The 27603-nt window shown below is 35.5% G+C and overlaps 1 protein-coding gene across 1 annotated transcript in view; it reads right to left on the bottom strand.

Annotated features, from left to right (window-relative positions):
• The window catches only part of dmrt1 (doublesex and mab-3 related transcription factor 1), a 33620-nt gene extending 7615 nt beyond the window's left edge, over positions 1-26005 (bottom strand). Inside the window, exons 1-4 of the mRNA XM_073841139.1 lie at positions 25814-26005; positions 25114-25291; positions 20658-20815; positions 8992-9127 (exon numbers count right to left, since the gene is read on the bottom strand). Coding sequence (XP_073697240.1) covers positions 8992-9127; positions 20658-20815; positions 25114-25291; positions 25814-26005 — 664 coding nt within the window. The remainder of the gene's footprint in view (positions 1-8991; positions 9128-20657; positions 20816-25113; positions 25292-25813) is intronic.
• Positions 26006-27603: the final 1598 nt, after the last annotated feature.

The following is a 27603-nucleotide window of genomic DNA, read 5'->3' as shown; positions in this document are numbered from 1 at the left end:
CTACAAATATACCCCAGCGACTTAAGACTGGTTTTGTGGTCCAGGGTCACATATTACCATTCACAAGAACCAAAACTCAAACCATGCCCAGTGGACATGGGTGTGCTTCATTTGTGCATTCTCAAATTTGAAAAAACGCTTTTCGGTTAAACAGAGTAAACTCTGATGTCAAACGAACTCGGGTGGGCACCAAAAGCTATGAAAGCACCCTCAGAAACAAACACTCACATCTGTACGACATGACTTGGCTGAAGATGTGCAGGGGGAGATGGAGTTCCCTCAAGGAATGACATGCACGTCTCTCTCAATCATTAGAGTCGTGGCAGGACTTAATGGCGCAGAAAACACAGGCCTACAGCAAGGAGGCGGCACTTTAAACAGCTGCTGACTCCTCAAAGAGTGAACAGCCGTGGCTGCTGCAGAGACGGATGTTGTTCCAGGAGTGAAGCTCTCACTCATAATCACATTGGCACTGGAGTTTGAAGCACTCAAGGGAGGTGAACTCAGTGTTTAACACTTAATGACAAACCAAGCAGAGAAACGTTTGCACAAATAAAATTTTAAATGCATTATGTATACAATTTCAAAGCACCTTTGGATTTTTCTTATTGATGAATTGGTGAATCAGTATTGTGTATTAGATACTGTAACTCAATCAAAAAAAAATCTATAGATTACACATCTACAGTATTATAAGGAAAGCCAATGTATGTGAACTTTACTTACGAAAGAATCAAAAAAATAAAAACCTCAGGATTTCCAAAAATATTAAGCAGTACAACTGTTTTCAACATAGGGGCTGTGCAATTATCGAAATTCGGTTTCGATTTTGATTTCTACTTCAAATGATCATGAAAATGCAGTAATCTAGATTAAACGATTATTGCGCCCCACTCTGCCCCCTTATCAGTGGTACAATTTCGCTCCTCCCTAAAAGCCTAATTTCACATGCAAATCAGCAAAATCATGTAACGTGACTTTCATAAAACGGGACGTGCTTGATTTATTAATGTTTCTTTGATGTTTTGTTTTTAATAGGGCGTTCTGTGTATGCAAAATCACCATATTAGGATGATTTCTGAAGGATCATGTGACACTGAAGACTGGACACCCTGCTGAAAATTCAGCTCACATGTGAGTAGATCGGACACTTCAGTCCCCATTATTGGTCTATTAGAGATCTGCATGAGTGGCCTGTAATGTCTGACAGGAGGCATCATGTCAGGGTCAGAGGCTAATTAAACACATAAGCACCTCCAGACCTGTATTGTTCCCCAATCTGTCCCCAGTCTCAAAGTGTCTCTGAGAGAATTGACAGGCCCTCCCCTCTGTTAAATCACTGGCACTGATACAGCGCTTTGCAGACCCGGCAAATGACCTGTCCGTCTCTCCCGGCCTGCGCTCCGTTCCGTCGAAACATTATGGATATACTATAATGACTTGAGACATGGGATCAATGATTTGAGGGATTTTGTGTCATTATCTTTAAAGGAGAGAAAATAATCACAAGTGCAGAATAAGCGTCGCAGGCATCAGTTAGCATGGCTGTGAGGGAGACTAAAGCCCCCCTGGGTGAAATAAATGACTTAATAGATTCAGTTGAATTAACTATGTTACGCTCCGGGTTAAGGTTGAATATGATCATACTTAAAAAACATTCTGGTCAACAATGAATGTCTACTTTCCATTAGTAAGCAAAACAAATAAAATGCTACCACAAATAACTAATTTAGAAATCAGTCTCTGCAGAAACTTTGAAAGTGTGTTTCCATTACGTTGAGTAAAATTATTCAAAAAGGTTTTATGTGATGATTAAAACACCTAGGAAATAAGCCAGTTGTAAGTTATTTATTATTATCCATGTTGAAACCAGTTGTGTTGTTTAATATTTTTGTGGAAACCATGATACAAGTTTTCAGGACTCTTTGGTGAATATAAAGTTTAAAAGATTAGTTAAGGTCAAAAGTTTACATACACCTTGCAGAATCTGCAAAATGTTAATTATTTTACCAAAATAAGAGCGATCACACAAGATTAATGTTATTTTTTATTTACTACTGACCTGAATAAGATATTTCACATAAAAGACATTTACATATAGTTCAAAAGATAAAATAATAGTTGCATTTATAAAAATGACCCTGTTCAAAAGTTTACATACACTTGATTCTTAATACTGTGTTGTTGCCTGAATGATCCACAGCTGTTTGAGTCCCTTGTTTGTCTTGAACAGTTAAACTGCCCGCTGTTCCTCAGAAAAATCCTTCAGGTCCTACAAATTCTTTTGTTTTTCAGCATTTTTGTGTATTTGAACCCTTTTCAACAATGACTGTATGATTTTGAGATCCATCTTTTCACACTGAGGTCAACTGAGGGGCTCATATTCAACTATTACAGAAGGTTTGAAAGCTCAATGATGCTCCAGAGGAAAACATGATGCATTAAACGCCAGGAGGGTGAAAACTTTTGAACAGAATTAAGATGTGTACATTTTTCTTATTTTGCCTAAATATCATATTTTTTTCATTTAGTACTGTCCTTCAGAAGCTACAGAAGACACTTACATGTTCCTAGAAAACAAAATAAGTTTAATTAATCTTCAAATTCAAAAAGTATTCACCAGCTCTTAATGCATTGTTTATTCTTCCTTTATTCAGGTAACAACACTGTACTAAGAATCAAGTGTAAACTTTTGAACAGGGTCTTTTTTTATTACTTCAAATCTTTTCTTGTGGACTATATGTAAACGTCTTTTATATATATAACTTTATTTCAGACACACATTTGGTCCATAGATAAAAAATAAAAATATAGAAAAAGTACAATACTTTAAATGACATAACATTACAATAAAATTCATGAGAGACTAAAAAGCCAGTGCTTCCAAAGGCCAGACATATATCTGTAACAGCTTTTCTTAGGACTGGTTAGTGCCAGTATAATTCCATTTCCAGATTTGTCCAAACGACACATAAATTTAAACATTAATTGCCTTAATAAGGCTCCACAGGTGGGAACACCAGAGTTCACAAAAAGGTGACTAGCACTGTGCCATCTTGGGACACGAAGGAGGAGCCTCATGGCATCATTGTAGGCTACAGTGAGTCTCCGCAGGCTACTGTTCTTATATCGCCACCACAAATGTGCTGTATACATAGGGGTACAGTAGGACCTAAATAAAAAACATTTAACATCCGATGAGCACATGCTAAATTTTCGCAGCAACATATTTGCTTGGGCATATAATTTGCAGCACTGTCTGTGCAGATCTCTGTCGTCACTCATGTCATCTTTTATGTGAAATATCTTACTCAGGTCAGTGCTAAACTAAAAAAATACCATGCATTTTCTATGATCCCTCTTATTTTGGTAAAATAATTAACATTTAGCTAATTCTACAAGGTGTATGTAAACTTTTGACCTCAACTGTAAGTCTTTTGTGTTATTATAGTCTTTACTGTCAATCTTGATCAAGCTAATGCATCTGTGCTAAATACATTTCTTCACAAAATAAAAAAACAACAACTTTTGAACACCATTGTATATAAACTGAAATTCTAGGCTTTCTTTCACTCAGACAGTCTCTTGAGGAGGACAGTGTGCTAAAGAGAGCAGAACCTTTAGCAGCAGTCATTACCCATTTTATCTCCTCAGTGCCTCGGGCAAGTGTTAATGGAAATGTTGTACAACACATTACAACAGTGCTTGAGCCTGGAGCAGCCAATTACACTGGTATTTAACCGATCCATAGAGAGAAAAGACTGAGCATTTAGCATCAGCACTGGAGAAGGGAAGACAGCATGACACGGAGGAGTTACTGACTGTGCGCTTAAATAACACTCCAGCCAGAGATTTTGCCCGCAGGCCACTGATTCACCCTCTGATTTACCTGACTGAGACATGTCAGGCTTAACCAATCCCTTTCACATTTTTTGGAATGCATTATGTGGCACATTAGCCATCCTTGTCATGCGTATTAACATACTTATGGTCAAGATTACAAAAGCTATCAAGTGCTTGCTTTCTTTTGTGTGTGGATGAAAAAGTGAAACAGGGAAAACCATTCTCCTGAGATAGTCATCCAACTGACAACATACAGCATTTAACCATCATTCCTTTAAAATCGACAATGAATTTAGTGTATGTACCTTCTTATGAACTCTTGCCCTTCCTGTAACCCTAGCCAGGTTAGTGAAACTGTGTAACAACCGAATAAAGGGACACATGTAACAGCACTTAACCCCGAGGGCACAGGTTGTACCGGAGTTCTGTGCGAGCTCCAAAAAAGAATAATACAAACAGGACGGAATTAAATGTTTAAAAAAGCTCCACGGCTTCTCTGTCAGATGAGACGTTACACCTCTTCCTGCTCAAGCTCTGCCTCTCAATTGTGCTTGAAGCTTGGATAGAATCATTATTGCCCTTTGTTATTCTGCACTGAAAGAGAATGAATGGGCTCTTTGGTGGCTCCTATGAGATTTAGATTTTTTCCTGGAACTTTTTATGGGGGGGGTCTGCCACCTCTAAAAATGAAATCACATTCTGACGGAGAAGAATTACATGCATTAAAATTTGTGGTTTGTAAACGGCATCAGACCAATCAATATATGTCACAAGCACATTAAACATGATTTCCACAAGTATCGATGTGACCTGAATGTGTAATTAGTTACCTGTAAATAAGCGTTACTGATTGACAGCAACAAAACATTAGAACTTCTTACAAAAAAGTACTGTGGGAGTAATATGGTACAGTGATGTGTGAGATGATAATACCATGGCACTATTTAAGATGTGCAATGGTCTTGAATGAACACCATGCTATAGCTATGGGGTTCTAAAAGGTATTCTGAAGAATAGCATGACATTAGCTTGGTATAAGACTTTATTCTAAGGTGACTTAGTTAGAGTAAATATGTTAAATTCACTCAATATAGTATTAACACTACATTTTGTAAAATGTAAGTAACTAACCCTAAACTTAACCCTATAGTAAGTTAATTTAAGTGCACTTTACACAGTGTAAAAATAGCAGTATTTATTATTTGCAATAATATTAGTTAGATGCTTTTTATACTACTTGCTGCAAGTGGCAGATATTTGCATCTCAGTATTGTAGTACATTATAAAACAGTATGCAATAAGTGTAAATGATAATTTTTTGTAAATTAAAATTTTATAATGAATGTAGCCTTGGGACAATAAAGCCCTCCCTACACCTACCCCTAAACCTAACGATAAACATCCTTGAGGCACTTTATTTTACACTTTTCGATTATTTTCTTAATTTTATTGAAAATAAACACCTTTCTGAATTGATATGTGATGTGAAAAAGGATAAGAGTTCGGCAAAAGGTTGATTCAAACTCTGGTTGATCACGTCAAAAAGTCACCATTGGAATCGTTGTTTAGCAGGTGTGTTTTTTCATGCTGGGTTAGTATAAATACACACTCCATAATAATATCAATCAATATTTATCTGTGTAATTACACTGTAACAGCGTCACCTTAAAAAAAGTGTAACTAATAAGGATGTAACTGTATTATCACTACTGTTTCGATATCATTGTGGTCACATGACGGTATGAAATGATCTTTTGGGCAAAAAGTGTTTTTAAAATATATTTAAACTTCTTATTTTGATGTAAAATGTCTTTAAAGTTGTGTTTTAGGCCATTATGCTATGGCACAGTACTGTATCTGTCAAACAAACTAAAACCGAAAGCACAATATGGCTTAATCCGTCCATCAAGTCTGTTTTCGTTCAGGTGATCAGCTTGTGATCCGGTGTTTTCCGCTGCTCAAAACTGCTCAGTTCACAGTGAATGCAGTGAACTCATTTATTTCATGTGCTGTGAGTTTAGCATGTTTGGGAATGCAACGGCCACCAGTTATGCTTTATTTTTGTGGCAGATAACTACAACATTTCACTAGATTAGTTTTCACTGAAGCTGAAGTTTTCCGACAAAATAAAAGCTTAAAAGTGCAGTATGAATTGAAGACAGTATACCACAAATAAAAAGAGGGTTAAGTCCCCTTTAAAGTTCAGGTACAAATCAATTCACAGACTTTTTTCTGACTTAAGTTTTCTTAATTAGGAACATGGGGTGAAGCTCCTAATTTTGAACTCTCAAAGTGCATTAGATAGAATAATTTAACTTTAAAATGTACAAATTTTCATTTGTTTCCAAGTTTTCATTTGTTTTGTTTTTTTAAATATCGGAATAAATATTGTATCGTGGACTTCATATCGAGATATCATTGTATCATTTTGATCTTTACATCCCTAGTAACTAAAGAAGAAAGTACTGTGTTACTTTTGGATAAAGCTTTGCACTGCAAAACAATGTTCTTACAATTTATTCTGAAAGCTCTTCAAATATGGTTGTTTTCAAACGAAAAAGCCCCTGTCTGCTCTCTCTAAAACTATAAACTTGGCCCAGTCTGCAAACAAAACTAACTTTGAATCCTCCAATAATAAACATGACAAAAAGAAAAAAACAGAGCACAACAGAAAATGGTAAAACCCATAGACTGTCTCGTATAACACTGAAATTCCTACATAACTCACAGCGGGCACATCATCTCACGGGCTGGGCGGCTGCCGCGGGCGGGGGCGTTTGCGGGCGGAGGTAAGGCTGCCCTGGCGGGTGATGGAGTGCAGTGTCACCTCCGGCCCAGGCAATTTATGGCGGAGCGCTGCTGACGAGCTCCCAGCAGTAAAGAGCGCACAGGGGCGTATTTCACAGCGAGCTGAGCTTTATGAAGAACACTTCGACGCCCCGGCAGGCCGCCGCTCGTGACGGATGGAGAAAGACGCATGACAAGCTTCATCATTGTTTGTAAATCTTAACTTGTTCCCGCTCACTAACCCCAGAGGCAATTTTCCAGAGACAGCTGTGGGGGCCGCTTGGAAAGGACAGCGTCGCACTCCTGAAGGTTATTTGGCCTCATATTTGGCCAACTGATTACCCCAGCGCTAGGGAAAATAAATACACGCTGCACAAGCACCAGAGGCACAGATAGAGTACAGAGGACTCAAGAGACAAGTCGTCTGAAAACCACACTGCATTGTATCTTACTGTAATGCTACTTCAAAAATAATGAACACTATGCTTGCTATTTATTGATCTGCCTCTTTTTAAATATCTAACAGTACAATGGTTACTAAAACATAAAAATGATGGAGTGTGGCAGCTAATCAGTAAAAATTGTAAAAGACTGTAAAAGTTGTGAATATGACATTAGGAAATACCATTTGATATTTAGGGATCTGACTGAAGCTGGGGGGTGAAAACTTTTTGTTTTGAAGATCAAGGTAAATTTAACATATTTTGTCTTCTGAGAAACATGTTAGAATTTTCTGTGGCTTCTGAAGGGAAATACTAAATGAAAAAAAAAACATGATATTTAGGCAAAATAAGAAAAATGTACACATCTTCATTCTGTTCAAAAGTTTTCACCCCCGGCTCTTAATGCATCATTTTTCTTTAACAGTTGCATATGAGTCCCTCAGTTGCCCTCAGTGTGAAAAGATGGATCTTAAAATCATACAGTCATTGTTGGAAAGGGTTCAAATACACAAAAATGCTGAAAAAACAAAGAATTTGTGGGACCTGAAGGATTTTTCTGAAGAACAGCGGGCAGTTTACCGGTTCAGGACAAACAAGGGACTCATGAACAACTATCACTAAACAACACAGTATTAAAAATCAAGCTTATGTAAACTTTTGAATGGGGTAATATTTATAAATTCAACTATTATTTTCTATTGTGGACTATATGTAAATTTATTTTATGTGAAATGTTTTATTCAGGCAAATACCAAATAACAAAAATAATGTATTTTTTATGATCCCTCTTATTTTGCTAAAATAATTAACATTTTGCATGATAAATACAGCAGATGTTGCTTGTGCAATGAAACAAGCAGCTTTTATGATGTCATTGCAATGAAGCAAATAATAAAAAAATAAATAAAAATTTAATTAAAATAAATATTATATGGAAAATGTTTACTTGGTATAAATTTATCTTTTTTCCTATTTACTATTAGAGTAATGTGAGATGCATTATAAACAAATTTTCATTCTATGCAAATTTGCATATTTCAGCATATACATATTTGTACGCAGATTTACTTTTTATGTTATAGGGCCATCGATAGAAAAGATAACTGGATAGAAAGCAGAATGAAATAACATATACTCTGCATATTTAATTAATAAGAATTTTTGATATCTTAAAACGTTAACTTTGACATTGCTAAAAACATTTTTTTTCCCCCACTCAGAGTCCCTAGTGGTTCCCCAGATCCCAAATCCCCTGCATTAGGGTATTATATAAACAGTAGGTACAGGAAACAAATAATAGACCACAAACTCCTCGCTGGGCTCCGAGCATGTATGTTTTTGGAGATGGGACCACCCAGTTAGGAGTCTTTTGCGTGTAATGGAACATAACACCCCCTGCAGTGATAGTGGGGGTGACAGCACCCTCATGTTGAAACCACTGGAAATCAGCATGTAAAAATGGTTAACAGCCAGGGCAGGTGGCAAGCTTGGAGGTATACGGGAATGGTGGATCACAGAAACACCATAATCATACTAAAAGGTCCTTCAACACTCTAAATTAGTTCAAAATGGTGCACAGTAAGACCTATATTGTTTTTGAAATCTGTAAATAATTTTCAGTTCAAACTGTACAAAAGTGAAAGGCACAGGAAAAACTGAAAAATACAATTTATGATTTCTATGTTTTAAGACTGGTACGCTTAGCACATGGTCCTTGTCTCTTTAAATCTGAAGTCACCAGAACAAATGACTCTCATAAAAGTTTTACCTTTGAATTTATTTATTTTTATAAATTTTACAGCGCCCTTGACTCAGAGTATGAACCTCCCTCAGATGTACTTGCTCACACTGTTGATAATCTCTGGATAAAAGTTTATGGCCCTAAGAGCATGTGTGTGTGTGTGTGTGCGGGACTGACCTGCAGCTTTGGGTTCAGGGCAGGTGCCGGGTGGCATACATGCAGTTGTGCCGAGCCCCTGACTCAGGTAAGATGAATAGTAGGAGTGTGTGCGGTACTGGGGTGACATGTTATGGCGACCATTTCCATTTGGCATCTGTTTCAAAGATATGTAATTTGAGGGAGGTGTAGAAAAAACAAAACAAAACAAAACAAAAACAAGACAAGTTAACTCAAAACATAAAGAGTCTCATAGTATCAACAGTGAAGAAATCAAAAGTCAAGAATCAAAAGAAACAAGATCACATTTTGAAAGTTGCAGGTCTGCACATTCACACTGTATAATTCAGAGACATATAGCGTCATTGCTCTTTGGGTGTCCCGAGTTCGACTCCCGGCTTGTGGACCTTTCCCAATTCCATCCTCCTCTCTCTCCTCCACTTTGCTTCCTGTCATTACTCTATTGTCGTATTAAAATAAAGGCAAAAACGGCAATAGCAAATTATAATTTGTAAAACATGTCAATATGCAAGGCTCTGCATACTGAGCTCTGGCACTCTTGTGCAACAAAAAGATTTAATACAGCCTATCTAATTTCAACTCTTTAAAAATTTGTAAAATGAAAAAAAAAAAAAAAAAAAAAGAAGTACACTACTGTTTAAAAGTTTCATGCTGGACCAGCAATAACATTAGGCAGTGGCTTTACCAAACACTCTTAACTGAAAGACTAAACATACACCCTATATTGAGTTTCACAGTTTCTTCCATTTATGTATATACAGTTGAAGTCAAAAGTTTACATACACCTTCCAGAATCTGTGAAATGTTAATTATTTTACCAAAATGAGTGGGATCATACAAAATGCATGTTATTTTTTACTTAGTACTGACCAGAATAAGATATTTCACATAAAAGACATTTACATATAGTCCACAAGAGAAAATAATTGCTGAATTTATAAAAATGACCCTGTTCAAAAGTTTACATACACTTGATGTATGTACCATTTTTGATGTATGTAATACTGTGGAGTTACCTGAATGATCCACAGCTGTGTTTTTTTTTTTTTGTTTGTTTAGTGATAGTTATTCATGAGTCCCTTGTTTGCCTGAACTGCCCGCTGTTCTTCAAAAAATACTTTAGGTCCCACAAATTCTATGTTCATCAGCATTTTTGTGTATTTGAACCCTTTCCAACAACGACTGTATGATTTTGAGATCAATCTTTTACACTGAGGGACTCATATGCAACTATTACAGAAGGTTCAAACGCTCACTGATGCTCTAGAAGTAAAAACGATGCATTAAGGCAGGGGGTGTAAACTTTTGAACAGAATGAGGAAGGGCAGTACTAAATGAAAAAATATATATATTCAGGCAAAATAAGAAAAATGTATCTTCATTCTGTTCAAAAGTTTACACTCCTGGCTCTTAATGCATCGTTTTTCCTTCTGAAGCATCAGTGAGCGTTTGAACCTTCTGTAATAGTTGCATATAGGTCCCTTTGCTGTCCTCAGTGTGAAAAGAAGGATCTCAAAATCCTACCTGAAGGATTTTTCTGAAGAGCAGCAAGCAGTTTAACTGTTCAGGACAAACAAGAGACTCATGAACAACTGTCACTAAACAAAAAAAGAGCTGTGGACCATTCAGGTGACAACACAGTGTTAAGAATCAAGTGTACGTAAACTTTTGAACAGGGTCATTTTTATAAATTCTACTATTATTTTCTCGTGAACTTTTAATGAAATATCTTATTCAAGTCAGTACTAAATAAAAAATGACATGCATTTTGTGTGATTGCTCTTATTTTGGTAAAATAATTAACATTTTGCAGATTCCGCAAGGTGTATGTAAACTTTTGACTTCAACTGTATAATTGGTCCATCTCCACATCCTCATACAGTCTCTGTTTGAACCAGAAGACATACTAAATCATATTATTGGACACAAGGTGTATGGTACCTCAACAGAGACATTCCATTCATCTCACAGCATTGAAACACTTGATAAAAGACTCTAATACGTAGTCTATACATCTACACTAGTCCGAAAGGGAGAAAAAATGGCCAATATGTGTTATGGCTGACCTCGTGTGTAGATTGCTTTATTTCTCTCTTTCTTTTTCAAAATAAACTGCAACAAGCTGCTCTGGCAAGTTTTCTTCCCTCTTGTGAGAACTTTAAAATAAGCTGTCTACTTGACGGCGCAGAGGCTTTAGGGTGTTTTCAATTTCACTTTTATGGAATTTGATTTCTGTCAGCCAGTAATATGTCACCATTTACTGTCCACCCCATCAACTCTTGACAGGTTTATAAACTGTTATTTAAACAATGTCAGCCTCTTGTATTGCCTATGACAAATATAATACAAATTGAACTGGATTTTTTTAACAGTACCCCACCAATGCGTGCAACAAATAAAACGAGGTGGGAAAAAGGCATGTGCCACAACAAGCAAGAGACAAACACTGAATATGTGCCCAAATGTTTGCAATGCTACTCAACTATTTCCATACCACTCTTAACCTACCATAACACTTATATCAAAATAATTCCAAGTGGAATAAAATGCATCATTCAACATCATTCCCTGCGATTCCGATCTCTATCTCAGGTACGAACATATCTAGGCAAAAATCTGGTAACACCGTATTGTGCTTAGTGCAGTTTCAGCAGTTTAAAAGTGCTTTGTGATTTCCAATTTATGCAATACAAAAATCTGCTCACTGCTCAGAAATGATGACCAGGCCTGCAAATGTTGTGCCACCTCTGCTGTATTAGATCCAGAGCAGGGCTGGCTTGAGTCCTTTACCTCCCTGAGTGAGCTCTTATCTGGCACCATCAGCTGTCTGGATCCTCTACGCAACCCTCATATTTTCATTCTCCACCTGCAGTGCAGCGGAGCCCCACTCGCTGGAGGTGGGAGAGGGCGGGAGATGGACACACTGAGATAAAAGCCAGATGAGCTCCTCACCCTATTACTTCCTTATCAAATGAACCCTAATAAAGAGAAGAAGCTGTGATGGAAAGTTTCATGGAACAAGTTATGCTTTTGTAAACCTAAGATAGAATACATCATAATGTCCTACAAATAACTTCATACCAACAACTGAAGTTTCTGGATTACAAGACACAGCCTGATGGAACGAGAAATCCTTCTTGATGACTCACACTAAATCACAACAACCTTTTTTTGTACAGGTTCCAGTGTTTCCCCTACCATTATCTTAGGGGGGCGCCCCGCCCCCCCAACGGCACCCCCCGCCCCCCTTGAATGTCAAGTTCATTTTATTTTCGATATAGCGTCAGATCACAATAGAAGTCATTAAGGTTATCTTTCCTATAGAACAGGTCTATACACTGTTCTTTTATTAAACAAACTAAATTGCCTTATGTTATTTATCTTATTTACATGAAGTCATGTCATTTCTGTCTTTACATGATCGCGTGTTTACAATGTGTCCTCCGCGAAAACACAGACTGGATCGCGGACTCCATTCATAAAAACCGAATCTACTATAGCGAGAAATGCCACGTAAATTTGTCGATTTTTGGATTAATAAATCAAAAGTTGGTCTGTCACTTCATTCAAATCGCGATATGGACTAGTGTCTGTGAAAACTGAAATGCAAAATGACCGTTTCAATATGAATCCTGCATGCTCCGTTTGCCTCAGTATGTTTGAATGGTGGAGACGCGTTTTTTTTTTTTTACTACACGCACAGTGAAGCACGCGTGACGCTCCCGCTAATTTTGGGCATTTGCATCTCACATGAACAGATAAACTCAATCCAAAGCTGCTGTGAGTGTCACTTTTACCGTTTCATTTGAGAAAACTAGCATCATATCATGCTGTACACACAGAAACTTCAAGGCAACCTGTCAAAATAAAAGTAACATGTAACAGAACATTAGTCTTGTATTACTTTTGTACAGTATAATGTAGGTGTTTATATATTCCTATTTAAATAATTGACATAAAACAATATATATGATAAAAAAATAAATATAACAAGATTAACCACTTAATTGTAGAAAAAAATACTACAATTATTATTTAAATGTTAAATTATTATTATTTATTGATTTTAACAGTAAACCTCTGTTTGTTTGCCAAAAATTAAAAGGGTTTATTTTTCATTTGATTAAAAATAAATAAATGTTTATACTTTTAATTTGATTATGAGAAAAAATAATACACACAAGAATTAAAAAAAAAAAAAAAAAAGCAAAAGTTGGTAGAGCCCTATTGTTCAAAATGTTAAAATAGAGAGTTTTGGACTTATTTTTCCACTGAATAAGTCTATAATAATGTTTTCGTTATTTCACAAAGTAGGGTAAAGTACCGGGGGAAAAAAAGTAACGTTGGCGGCTACCCCGCCCCCCCCCCCCCAACACTGGAAACCTAGGGGAAACACTGGGTTCTTTGTTCTTACTGACTACCACACTGTACAAATGATTTTAACAGTAAAAGACTGTAAAAATGCTTATTGGTTAACATTAAGTTTCCAGACAGTAAAAAATTGTAATTACATTTAATGTAGTTTAACAGTAAAATACGGTTAAAATCACGGTTTTAGGAAGAGAAAAAAATAATATCATTGTATAATTTACAGTTAAAAAATGTAAATTGATACTCCCCGAATTCCCTGCGTGACACTTGTTTATGTTTTTTTTGATGTTGAAATAACTGTTTCTTTTTAGTTTTTTCTTATCAATTGTGTACAATAGGGTTTTATCTTACATCTAATGTTGTTAAATTCATGTTCATCGCATTATTTCAGTGTCATGTGTGTTACCATAATGGTGTTTAGTATGTGTGAATGACACTGTGCACCTTCTCTACACTCATAAAAATAAAGGTGCTTTACGATGCCAAAGAACCTTTTTTGTCTAAATGGTTCCATAAGGAACCTTTAACATCTGAAGAGCCTTTCTGTTTCACAAAAGGTTCTTTGTGGCAAAAGAAGTTTCTTCAGATTATAAAAAGGTAAGAAAGAGATGTTTTTTTTAAAGAACCTTTGACTAAATGGTTCTTTGCGGAACCAAAAATGGTTCTTCTATAGCATCGCTGTGAAGAACCTTTTAAAGCACCTTTATTTTTAACAGTGTATATGTAGTATTTTCCTTCTCAGCTTGTGGAAAAGCTGCTGGCGATATGCTTTGATTCATCATGTGACTTTCATCACCACCTGTTTTTGGTGGTTGTCAGTGTAATATAATGGTTCAAAACAAAATTAGTACTTCAATAGGTTGGTATATTAACATTACATGAGTTAATGAAATGTGTTAAGTCTGTAAAACCTAAAAAGTTGCTACTATATATATTTTTTAACTGAAGTTCTGGCAACCACAGCTGCTGGCATTTTACCGTATGCCACTTTCTTCTTCTTTTTTTTTTTTACAGTGCAGATTTTCAATGCTAAAAAAAAACATTTTTAACAAACATGCATTAACATTACAATTCAAAGAGATTTAATAATCTTGAATTATTTAAAATATATTCTATTTAAGAACACAGACATCCAGTCTGAAGGGTCTATCAGGATCCTATCTGTGATTTATTATGGTTTTCTTCCTTCCTTCAAAATAACTTAAAATGCATTGTCTTTGATTCAATGAACAAAACATTAAAACATTTTTTTAATGGCTCCTTTAATTTTTTTGTGATTTTTTAAGTCAAACTACCAGTACTTAAACTATAAGAATTTTAGCCTTTAAATGGGACATTCATCCTTTACACCACCTTTTTGCTATTTTAATGCTCCACAAAAAAAAGCTAAATCAATTTAAAAATGAGAAACAATCAGAAATTAAAAGCTGTGTTCAAGTCTATATCTGTATGAACTGCATTTTTTTTTTATCATAAAATGACATTGTCACACAAATTGAACTTCTGCTAAAGGCTGTAATACACCATATGACTTTTAAAAATGTTTTAAAAATGTTAGGCATCAACACTTACCGACTTTGTAAATATTCACAGAGGAAAACTGGCCATCATACACTAAACGACTGAGGATCACACACTACCAGACTTTAAAGTCATTCCAATCATAACAAACTCACACTGAAATGTACACCTTTTTGCTAGGAGATGATGAAATGAAAACGTGTTCTAAATTTGGCAAAAAACATCATACATGTTTGATATCCTCCAATTGGGTGGAATCAAAGTCTGAAGCTAAAAAAAAAATGTATCTGTGATCATTATACACTAGGTGATTTTCTATTACATCTGTCAACTCAAATTTGCAGAATGGCTCTGACTTTGGGCAAAACAATGGACTAAACAATGTGTTGTGTATTCCAGCCTTTCGTCTAAACGCTAAATAAATGAACCTACTTTTTTATAAAAGCTAAAAACAAACCGATAGATAATGAAAGCAGTCTCAGTTCACTACAAAACACCAAAAGAATCACAGCATATGTCCTACATTCATCTTCCAAATAGTCAAATCAGGCAATGTGAAATCAGAATTAAAGTTACCCCCTCCCCCTACAGAGCTGTATCTTCATACGAGCAATATCATTAACCTTTGCAATTCAAACCTCGGGACACACTAAAGAGATGGAGGCGGTGACCCTGGAGCAATATGTCGCCATCAGGGACCCAACTGCACAAATATGCTGAAATATGGCCCCATCACTGACTTGTGTGTATATAACACTCAGGAATGACTCCCTGGAGAAATATAGATTTAATTTACTTCACACTTGAGTAGATCAGATTTGATACAATGGAGATACTTAGCCATATAAATCAGAGTCCATATACAGCAGCTGATCTCCATATGAAAATCATATTATGTCATGGTATGAAGACTCTTTCTAATGTCAGTGGGTGATGGCTGATTAATAAAGGCTTGTAAAACTGTTGCAATGAGATGATGGTATATCAAAGTTGAACGGGCCATGACTTTGAGGATGCCCTCAATTTCATGCTGTCCAATTTGATATCTTCAAACAGTCATCTTCAAACTTGTGCTGGAGAGCTGCTGCCGGGACAGATTCACATGCCTGCTCTCAGAATTGCAAGGTTTGCATACTTTGCATTACAGTACATCTGATTATAACTTAGTGTAATTTTTTTTACCATACAGTTAAAATATGTTAATGTCTCTATCATTACAAACTGAAACCCTTACCCGCTTATTCTGCTAATAGGCTAATTTGTGAAACTGACCACATAGATCTTTTGTACAAGTGGTCAGATTTTCTAATTTTACCATTTTGAACTGTATATTTATGCTCACCAAGGTTGGATTTATTTAATCAAAACTACAATAAAAATTCACAAATTTAAAATGTTTTCTATTTTAATATATTTTAAAATGTCATTTTGCCTATGTAGGTAATATTTTTTGCATGTAATGGCAATTACTCCAGTCTTCAGCGTAACTTGATTGTTGGATTGAGGAATAAAGCAAGTGACTTTCTTTATGAATGGGAAATTGAATCATTGACTCCATAAGATTTGTTTAAAAATGCACTTTTTTCATAAATGAAACAATGCTGTGTTCAGGCAATAGTGTTATAGTCAGTTATTGTTTATTTAACTGTTCTATTAAATCAGTATCTCGTTTACAAACTCCCTTAAAAATAATTAAAAGCTGTCACTCATCTTCATGAGTCTCACAAAGTTCCAATATCATCAACAAAGCTCTCTAAACTGCACAATGAATCTTTTATTTACACTCTCTCTACACTTTGTTTTATGAAAGGATTTGTGAGAGTTGTCCAAAATGCATTACTTAATGTTGCAAAAACACAATTATGCTGATCGGGTCAGACGCACATGGTGCTCCTAAATATTTTTTCATAGTCACGCAGTAGTTTTTGTCACAAATGCGACTGAAATGTTAGCACTGTAGAGTTCTGGGAATCTGACACATTTTTGTTTGATTCTTTGACAAATAGTTCAAAAGAACAAGATTCATTTGATTTATAAATCTTCTGTAATATTATGTCTTAACTGTTGCTTTAGATCAACTTAATTCACCCTTGCTAATTTTTTTTTTTTTACTATTATTCTTACTGACCTCAAACATTTGAATTGTAATTTACATCGGCAATATATTATCCTATATTAAAACGTAGTTATAATACATCTATGACAATCATAAGTTACTTTTAAAACAATATTTTACTACTAGAAGAGTGAGAGTGTCAGTACCTGTGCAGAATGATGAGAAAACTGGAAATAAGTGATTTTGCAGTTTAGGAACAAAAACAAATTTAGCTGATTTTATTAAACAACAACAGTCAAACTAATTGAGAACAGTGATTATTCAGACTTTGATATATCAGTCTTCTTGTGATAGTTATACAACAAGGATAAGGGTTAAAAAACCTCCAATGACAGAATTAGTTGCGGTTCCGGCTGGGGGGAGCGGGGAAATGTAAACAGCATGTAAGAGGTGTAGTGTGCATGAAAGCCCCACACCTTCCTGCTGTGTTTGGCCAGTGGCTTGGAACGATGGCACAGGTATTATCACTGTACACCGAGGACAGAAGCTCACTACGGCCTGCCAACTTCAACAAGCCAGACGGGTCCAATGACAGCGGCCCCTATCAACACTGCTGCAACACACTTAATCACCTTATTACTGAGACCTGGGCTACATGGGATGCAGACCGGTGAGTGTGGAGGTGTGTGCACCATGCTGGCGTTAACACGGATGTTTGCTAGAGTGCTTGTCTGAGGTACTGTATGTCTGATGGGTTGAAGATACTAAACAGTAGGGGGCTGAGTTTAGGGTCAGTAGATTGATTCAAAAGAAATTTAAAGTTTGAAAATATATAAATATATTTTTTCACCAAAAAAATCTTTGTCTTGAGCAGTGTCTGTTAAAAATGTCACAGCTAATGTATAGGAAATACAACCCTGTAAAATGCTAGTAAATAACTGGGTGACTAAATTATGTCTAAGATTAGCCATTGGCTGATAAATTCTTAGAATTTACTCGCTAGTGTATGAGTATAAGTTTAGCACAGATATGTTTTTACTCTGTAAACACTTTGACTGAGAGCCTCAGTCAAGCTGATCTGTTTTATTTTTTTAGTTCATCTTAATGGTTGCGCAGCATACCTGTATTTGACGTACCGTAAAATCTAGTGTGAAGGCGCACGACTCGCTGTCGCTTTGCTGAGAGCACGGTTTCTCACACACATGAACATGAGATAAAAGAGAAAGAGCGAGAGTGTCTTACATACAATGCTGACTTGATGCACTACATGTAAACAATATTCTTTGTTGTATTTTCCTGAAAATAACAGAGCAGAACTAATGCACAAATGACAATCTTATTGGCTTGTGCTCACTTATTATCGTCTCTGTTTTGATTTCAGCAAATCAGTTGGAGCGAACTCAGACGTGATTAATATTCATGAACTCAGTAGCTTATTAATCCTTAATGCATTTTATATTGTTATTATATTGGTAATATGTAGCAGTAGTATAATTATCTTATCATATCAGTATTGTTTTTTCTCCCTTTTTTTTTTTACAGAAACACTGAATGACCAACAATATCTTAAGCAGCACAAACAGTCCTAAGTTTAGTTAAAATGACAAATATGCACTCAATACATGGGTACCAAGTTGTAATTCTAATTACTAAAGTTCGATCATTAAATAATGCTTGATTATCATAATATCATATTGTTATGCTTGACTGAATGATGTTAAGAGTGTACTTTGAGATATTTACAAAACTGTGACATTTCACAAACATTTAAGCTTTTTATATATATATATATATATATATATATATATATATATATATATATATAAAAGTATATCATTCTGGCGAGTAAATTTACTAGCCAATGGCGATTCTTTTGCCAAGGTGTGCATAGAGGGTTGATAAATATTTTGAAATTATAAAACATTATGAACCACACTTTTCACTTAATGTAAAGCCAGAACCATCAAGATAAATTTAATATTCATCAAGAGAGAAGCAATGATATTTTCAATGCATAATTATGCTACTAAAGAAAATTAACTTAAGTAATGCATTGAATATATAACAACTTACTGGTTAGAATTTGACATGCACAGTAAAGGTGCCTGAAGTGAAGTTCAAATAGGACTGGGTATCCTAACACATACACTACCAGTCAAAAGTTATTGAACAGCAAGATCTTTAATGTTTTTTTAAAGAAGTCTCTTCTGCTCACCAAGCCTGCATTTATTTGATCCAATGTACAGCAAAAACATTATTGAAATATTTTTACTGTTTTAAATAACTGTTTTCTTTTAAATATATATTTTCAAAATGTAATTTATTCTTGTGATCAAAGCTAAATTTTCAGCATCATTACTCCAGTCTTCAGTGTCACATGATCCTTTTTTTAGAACATTATTATTATCAATATTTAAAACAGTTGAATTTTTTTTTCAGGATTCTTTGATGAATAGAAAGATCAGCATTTAGCTTTTGTAACATTATACAGTATACCATTCAAAAGCTTGGAGTCAGTATATATTTTTTTATTTTATTTAGAAATGATAGCAATTAATACTTTTATTTAGCAAGGATGCTTTAAATTGATCAACAGTGGTGATAAAGACATTTATAATGTAAATGCTTTTCTTCTGAACTTTCTATTCAAAGAAATCTGAAAAAAAATTCTACTCAGCTGTTTTTAACATAATAATAATAATAATAATAAATGTTTTTGAGCAGCAAAAGAATATTAAAGAATATTAAAATGATTTCTGAAGAATCATGTGACTAGAATGATGATGCTAAAAAAAATTCAGCTTTGCACTCACTGGAATAATTAAATTTTAAAATGCATTCGAATAGAAAACAGTTATTTTTAAACAGTAAATAATTATAAAATAATTAATTGTTAAATAAGTAATAATAATTGTACTGTTTTTGCTGTACTTTAGATAAGACTTCTTTAAAAATAACATTAAAAATCTTTGACTTTTGACTGGTACAAATATTTGGATTATTACTATTATTATTATTATTATTATTATTATTACACCTTATATTTTTAATGTATTACAGTGGTAGTTCACAAAAAAAATATATCAAAAATAATAATAAGATTTATTCTTCAAAACACTAATGAAGATATTATGGAACATGAGGGTGGGTAAATGATGTAAATGGTGAATTATCCCTTTAAGCTATCCAGTCCCACGTATAACAATAATAATATGCATTATTACCATATAACGGTAGCACATATATGACCCTGGACCACAAACCCAGTCATAAGGGTCAATTTGTCTAAATTGAGATTTATACATCATCTGAAAGCTGAACAAATAAACTTTCCATTGATGTATGTTTTTAGGATAGGACAATATTTGGTCAAGATACAACTATTTGAAAATCTGGAATCTGAGGGTGCAAAAAAAATCAAAATATTAAGAAAATCATCTTTATAGTTGTCCAAATGAAGTTCTTAGCAATGCATATTATTAATTAAAAAACAAGTTTTAATATATTTAAGGTAGAAAATTTACAAAATATCTTCATGGAATATTATTTTTACTTAATGTCCAAATGATTTTTGGCATAAAAGAAAAATCAATCATTTTGACCCATACAATGTATTTTTGGCTATTGCTACAAATATACCTGTGCTACTTAAGACTGGTTTTGTGGTCCAGGGTCACATATTAGCATCGCACTTGATGTGAGGACCATGTCCATTCACCTGATAGTTCTGATAGTTGTACAGGTTGCTATAGTAGGATGAGTATGGTGTGGGCTGGTAGAGGTTGTAATAGGAGGCATCCACCATCAGGTCAGATGTGCCCTCAGTATGCCCTCTGCTGGTCGCTGCAGGACTTACAGCCAGCATCGAACGGCTCCCTGAAACAGACAATAGGTCAAAATGAGGAGTGTGTCTGTCTCCTCTATGGCAAGTGCATCAGCTTTAGTCTTATTCCCTGAAATAAGAACACAATGTGCAAAACTGAAAATTACATAACTTCTTATATGTTGCCAACTACAAATTAATATAATACAAACACATATTTGCTAGAAATATATGACATATGCAAAACATCACTGATTTAAGGAATAAATACATCAATACATCAATGTAAATGTATTGGAACACAAAGTTTGATAATACAACTTAATTCATTTTACCAATAAATAAAAACATAACATACAATCAAGCCCGAAATTATTCATACCCCTGGCAAAAGATAATAAGATGAGAGGCATCATTGTGGAAAAAAAATATTTCTCAGCTTTTATTTACATTTGAACAAAAAGTGTCCAAAATTACTCATTTGCAAACTGTCACAGTCTATGGGACAATCCCAAGTTCTATACCATTCCAAATAGTCCAAGCTGTTCTAAAGCATCCTAATTACTCTGATTCATTGGGGACAGCTGTTTTAATTAACTCAACAGGTGAAAACAGGAGCTCTCTGCTGTTGGTTTGTGGACAGTCATGGCTAAGACAAAGGAGCTCACTGAGCATCTGCGGCTGCGCATTGTGGCTGCTCACAAGTCAGGAAAGGGCTATAAGACCATATCTAAATGTTTTGAAGTTCCAGTGGCTACAGTGCAAAGTTTTATTAAAAAATACAAGACATTCCGCACTGTGAAAAATCTCAGAAGACATACTTGGAAGCCAAAAGTGACACCTGTGCTAGCCAGGAAGATAGTGAGAGAGGTAAAAAAAGAATCCAAGATTCACCACCAAGGCCATCCTGATGAATCTGGGCTCTGCTGGTGGCAACATCTCAAGGCAGACAGTCCAACGGACACTGCACACCGCTGGGTTCCACAGACGCAGAACAAGGAGGACACTTCTCCGGATAAGGCACACAAAAGCCCACTTGGCCTTTGCAAATGTTCATCTGGACAAAGAAGAAGACTTCTGGTCTTCTGTTTTATGGTCAGATGAAACAAAAATTTAATTGTTAGGCCACAATGATGTAGCCTTCATTTGACATAAAAAAAATAAGTCTTCAACCGTAAGAACACCATCCCCACTGTCAAACATGGTGGTGGGAACCTGATGTTTTGGGGGGGGGGGGGTGTTTCAGCTGGTGGACCAGGGAACCTAATCACAGTAAACGGCACCATAAAACACCCAAACGACCCAAAATACACAGCAAAAGTGGTGAAGAAATGGTTAGCAGACAAAAACATTAACTTTTTGCAGTGGCCCAGCCAGAGTACTGACTTAAATCCTATTGAGAATCTGTGGAGGGAGCTAAAGATCAGGGTGATGGCAAGGAGACCATCCAACCTGAAAGAGTTGGAGCTCATCGCTAAAGATGAATGGGCAAAAATACCAGTGGAGCCATGCAAAAAGCTGGTCAGCAATTATAGGAAGCTTTTGATTGCTGTAATAGCCAATAAAGGCTTTTCTATTGATTATTGAGAGGGGTATGAATAATTTTGGACATGCCACTTTTTGCTCAAATGTAAATAAAAGATGAGTAATAATTTTTTCCACAATGACGCCTCTTATACATCGTCTTATTATCTTCTGGGAGACGTCTGTGTCATTTCTAATAAAAAAAAAAACTTGCTGATTGAATAAAAGTAACTAAGTCAGAATTTGCCAGGGGTATGAATAATTTTGGGCTTGACTGTATGTATATTGTCAACAAATGCTAAATTTAGTGATGATTTAAAAATGCTTCAGTGCTTTAAGTGAAACTAATAGCACAGATTCAAGTAATATACAATGCCAGTTTATAAGAAGTTATTTTGTCTTTCACAGATGACTTGGCATGTGTGTTACGCCATGTGTCACTTCTCTGACGACAATTCCTGAAAACCACCCGTAACTCCTGTTTCATCTGTCAGCAACCGAAGAGGCAGCATAGTACATTTACAGAGCATAAGCAGCCTTGACCTGTCTGGTATCCAACTCCTTCATTAGTGCTATCGAAGCGCTAGGAACAGGATGTTTCTCCCGCTCATCAAACACAACAGCCCTCCGTGGATATGGTCTGGCACGGCACAATCGCCATCTATGCTGATAGCCTCCCCTTTCCTTATGAGAATGGAAGTGCACCTCACTGACTGTATTGTGTTCTGAGGAGGGTGGCAGAATGGAGAATCACGGGACGGGTACACAATGTCCATGTTCATGGTTCCTTTTGTTTTTTTTCTTTAACACTCACACAGTCATGGACAGTTCAGGGGGTCAAGAAGAGGTGCTTATCTCCTCATTTTCCCATGGCCAAGTGACAAAGACGTAATTCACAGAAACCTCCCACAGCTGAGTTTAGGTTTTATTTAATAAAAGAGGGTGTAAATTGATGGACAAATGAGAATGAAAGGTCGCTGTAATGAAACATCTTCTGATGCAAGGCAAGGACATATCACACACAGTAAAACAAGAGCTTATTTATTCCACAATAAGCTGAAGTATTTCAAGTTTTTAAGATTTTTATGATAATATACCAGTCAAAAGTTTCTGAACAGCAAGTCTCTTCTTTATTTGATCCAAAATACAGCAAAAACCATAATATTGTGAAATATTTTTACTATTTTAAATAACTGCTTTCTATTTGAATATATTTTAAAATGTAATTTATTCCTGTGATCAGATGCAAATTTTTTGCATCATTACTCCAGTCTTCAGTCACATGATCCTTCAAAAACCATTCTAATATTCTAATTCGCTAATTTTCTTTAAAAAAAAACCTGACCAATCTGTCCAAAAACTTTTTGTAGTGTAATTTAATGAAATGTATATCAAACACACACACACACACACACACACACACACACACACACACACACACACACACACACACACACACACACACACACACACACACACACACACACACAAAGTAGTGCTTTTGTGAGATTAGGGAAGGTCTAGCTTTCACATTTTTGCTTTAGTTAAAATTTCTCAGGGTCATTTTTGACCATTTATCAAAAAAATACACTGTTCATTTGGCGTTGTAGGGGCACGTTGTCACAATAAATGGTAACCTGCTGTAATGAAGTCAGTAATATCTTTGTAATATACCATATTCTAAAGTAGATAAAAGCCATCTTACAGGCTATTTTAATGGCTTTTCAGATTTTCAGTAAAACAGTTATCAAACTCATTAAATAACATAAGGAGAAAAAGCAATATTTAAAAAAAGGTTTCAGCAAATATTTTATAAATGAACAATTAAATTAATTAAGTTGCATAAAATTACAACATACAGCGGTGGTCAAAAGTTTACATACACTTTGAGGAATCTCTAAAATGTTAATAATTTTAACAAAATAAGAGGTGTCATTAAAAAAAACTACATGCTATTTTTTGGTAGTGTCCTTAAAAAAGCAATTTCACTTTATAGTTTTTACAAAGCCCATTAGACTAAATTTAGAATTCATACAAATGACCTAGTTTAATATATGTTTAATACTAGTTTAAATATACTGACATTTCCCTATTGTTTTGTTAAAATAATTAACATTTTTTACAGGTGTATGTGAACTTTTGAAACAGCTGTAACCTGTGACAACTTGCCCCAATCTGACAAAGTTGACTCTTGCCAAAACGTATCAAAACGCATGTGATTTTACTGACCTCACTTGTTACCCAACAGCTATTACAAATACTCTATATAAAGATGTCGGAAATTTCTGCTTAAAGAGATAGTTCACCCATAAATGAAATTCTCTCAGTATTTACTCACCCTAATGTTGCTCCAAACCCATAAGTCCTTTGTTCATCTTCAGAACACAAATTAAAATACTTTTGAGGAACCTGTGACATAAAGGTACCAAGAACATCCACAAAACAGTGTAGACCATTTTAAAGTTGTCCTTACTATATTTCTAAGTTTTGACCGTGGTAGGACATTTGCTGTCTATGGAGGGTCAGAAAGTTCTCGGATTTCATCAATAATACCTTAATTTGTGTTCTGAAGAATGAAGAATGGTTTGGAACGACATGAGGATGAGCAATTAATGACAAAATTTCAGTTTTTGAATAAACTATCCTTTAAAGAATTTGAATTCAAGTTTACATGTTTGAACCCAACATATTGCAAAGAACCACTTCTAGAGAAAACGCACATTTGTGTAACTGGACTTTTTGACTCGAAACCATATGAAATACTGAGATATATCTCTTGTGGCCAGCATTATTTTAAAGCATTATCAAATTAACCAGGTTTCCTCACCTAGGTTGGTAGGAGAGGCGGTAGCGCTGCTGGTGGTTGGTGATGGCGGTCCTGAGATGATAGTAAACACATTATCACCGGCGGCCTCGTTTTTCACCAGAGTGTCAGAACCGGACAGGTTAACCGGACTGCAAATGCCCAGCTCTTCCTCCTGGGCCTGCTGCCTCCGTAACGCCACCTAACACGACAAAAAGTCAACTCAAGGCCTGAAACCGCCCGAGCCAGCCGGGACAAGTTCACTCTCTACGCAATAAAAGCATCAGGAGGCATTTGAAATATAATTTGATTACAATTAAAGAAAACAAAATGGTTGTTCTTCTCGTCGTTTCATTTGTGAAAAAAAAAAAAAAAAAAAAAACTCGCTAAGGCGCCAAACTGCAGCTAGCTGAAAAGAAAAACCCTACACTGTTCAACAATGTAGCTACAAAACGTTACTACGAAATGTAAACAATTTATCATTATTGTTGTAGCAAACAATCCAATTATTTGTAAACTCGAGTTTAAACGGCTAACATGCGGTAGTATTCTTTAAGTAACAATGAATACAAAACCATTGGTGAAAATTAGAGTAGCTTTACATTTAAGTTTATAAACAACTATATAAACACAAACAGAGAAATTTAGAGTACAATGAACGTTAAAAAATAAAATCTAAAATAAAAGACTCGCATCCTGTCGATGTTGGATGGCTAGCGTGTACCTGGGCTGCCATGACCCGCTGTCGTTCAGCGATCAGTCTGCATTTTTGACACTGGCAGTCCCTCCAGTTGCAGAAGCGTTTGTGGCCCTTCAGCGGCGACACGAAGCCGTGGTTCCTGCAACGCGAGCACTTGGGCATGCGGGACGGTTTCCTGACAGATAGCGACCCGTTACTCTGCTCTTCTTCACTCATGCCGACAGGTGACGATGGAGGCTCGTTTCTTCTGCTTAGAATATGTGACGCCAGCGGATTATAAAGCGTTTATAAAGGAGGAGAGAGAGAGACACAAGGTTCTGAGGATTGATACAATAGGCTCATATTTGGCGCGAGCAACCTGTGCTTTCCAGCGCGCGTGGGAGCTGATGTTCACTTTCTTCCCAGTGAACAAGTGAGCGCCAAAGTGTCTCGTGAAATCATGGATCATACGAAACAAAAAATTAGAGGACGGCGTTATAAAGGGTGTTTAGGCCTTCATTTTGTAATAAGATGGTGTAAGAAATGGGCTCCAGCCAGTGTGTTAGCATTTAGGTATCAAAGTAACGAAACAAAAGAAATTTATAAATTCCATGTTTCATAACGTGATTATTTGCTTATAAAACAAGGACAACATTAGTTAGAAACAGTGTTGGGGAAAGTTACTCTTAAAAGTAATGCATTACAATATAGCGTTACTCCCTAAAAACTAGATACTTTTTATGGAAAGTAATGCGTTACATTACTTTCGCGTTACTTTTTAAATCTGGGTAGGGCTTGCTTGTTTGCTTTTAATTAAAAAAAAAAATTCGATTTTATGCAAATGTAAAAGCCCTTTCAAACCAAAAAGTGAGATGAATAAGCTTACTGCACCGCATTGAAAATGGGTCGTGGATGGGTATGACCCAAAACACACGGCCAAGACAACAAAGGAGTGGCTCAAAAAAAAGTTTTCACCCCCTGGCTCGTAATGCATTGTTTCTCTTTCTGGAGCACCAGTGAGTGTTTGAACCTTGTGTAATAGTTGCATATGAGGCCCTCGGTTGTCCTCAGTGTGAAAAGATGAATCTCAAAATCATACAGTCATTGTTGGAAAGGGTTCAAATACACAAAAATGCTGAAAAACCAAAGAATTTGTGGGACCTGAAGGATTTTTCTGAAGAACAGCAGGTAGTTTAACTGTTCAGGACAAACAATGGACTCATGAACAACTATCACTAAAAAAAAAACAAACAAAAAAAAACAGCTGTGTATTATTCAGGTAACAACACAGTATTAAGAATCAAGGGGATGTAAACTTTTGAATTTTTATAAATTCAATTATTTTCTCTTGTGGACTATATGTAAACATATGTTATGTGAAATATCTTATTCAGGTAAGTACTACATAAAAAATAACATGCATTTTGTATGATCCCTCGAACAGTCGAGTCTAGACATTAAATTGACTGGAATAAATAAAATGCTTTCTGTGGTTTAACTGTACTTTTTTCTGTATTAAAAAAGTAACTAATTTCATATAAAAATATAAATATGTAAGGTACTTTGCTGCAATGGATGTTGCTAGAACAAATCCTCAAATTACATATCTTATTCTCAATGACGAATAGTGGGGAAAGACGCTTTTTTGCAGCATAATGATGCAGTCATAGTGTCAACCAACAGGGGGCTAACGGGCCATAAATTGATGATATTTGTAACTATCCTTGCAGTGTCTATAACTTAAGGCCTCTTAAATAAAGCTGAAAAACTGCTCATCACATTTCAGGCCTGCAAAAACTCACCTGCAAGGACTACAACAAAATAGAGCTAAATTA

The sequence above is a fragment of the Garra rufa genome, chromosome 5 (assembly GCF_049309525.1).
Source record: "Garra rufa chromosome 5, GarRuf1.0, whole genome shotgun sequence".
Taxonomy (NCBI): Eukaryota; Metazoa; Chordata; class Actinopteri; order Cypriniformes; family Cyprinidae; genus Garra; species Garra rufa.
This window is presented reverse-complemented; position numbering and strand designations above follow the sequence as displayed.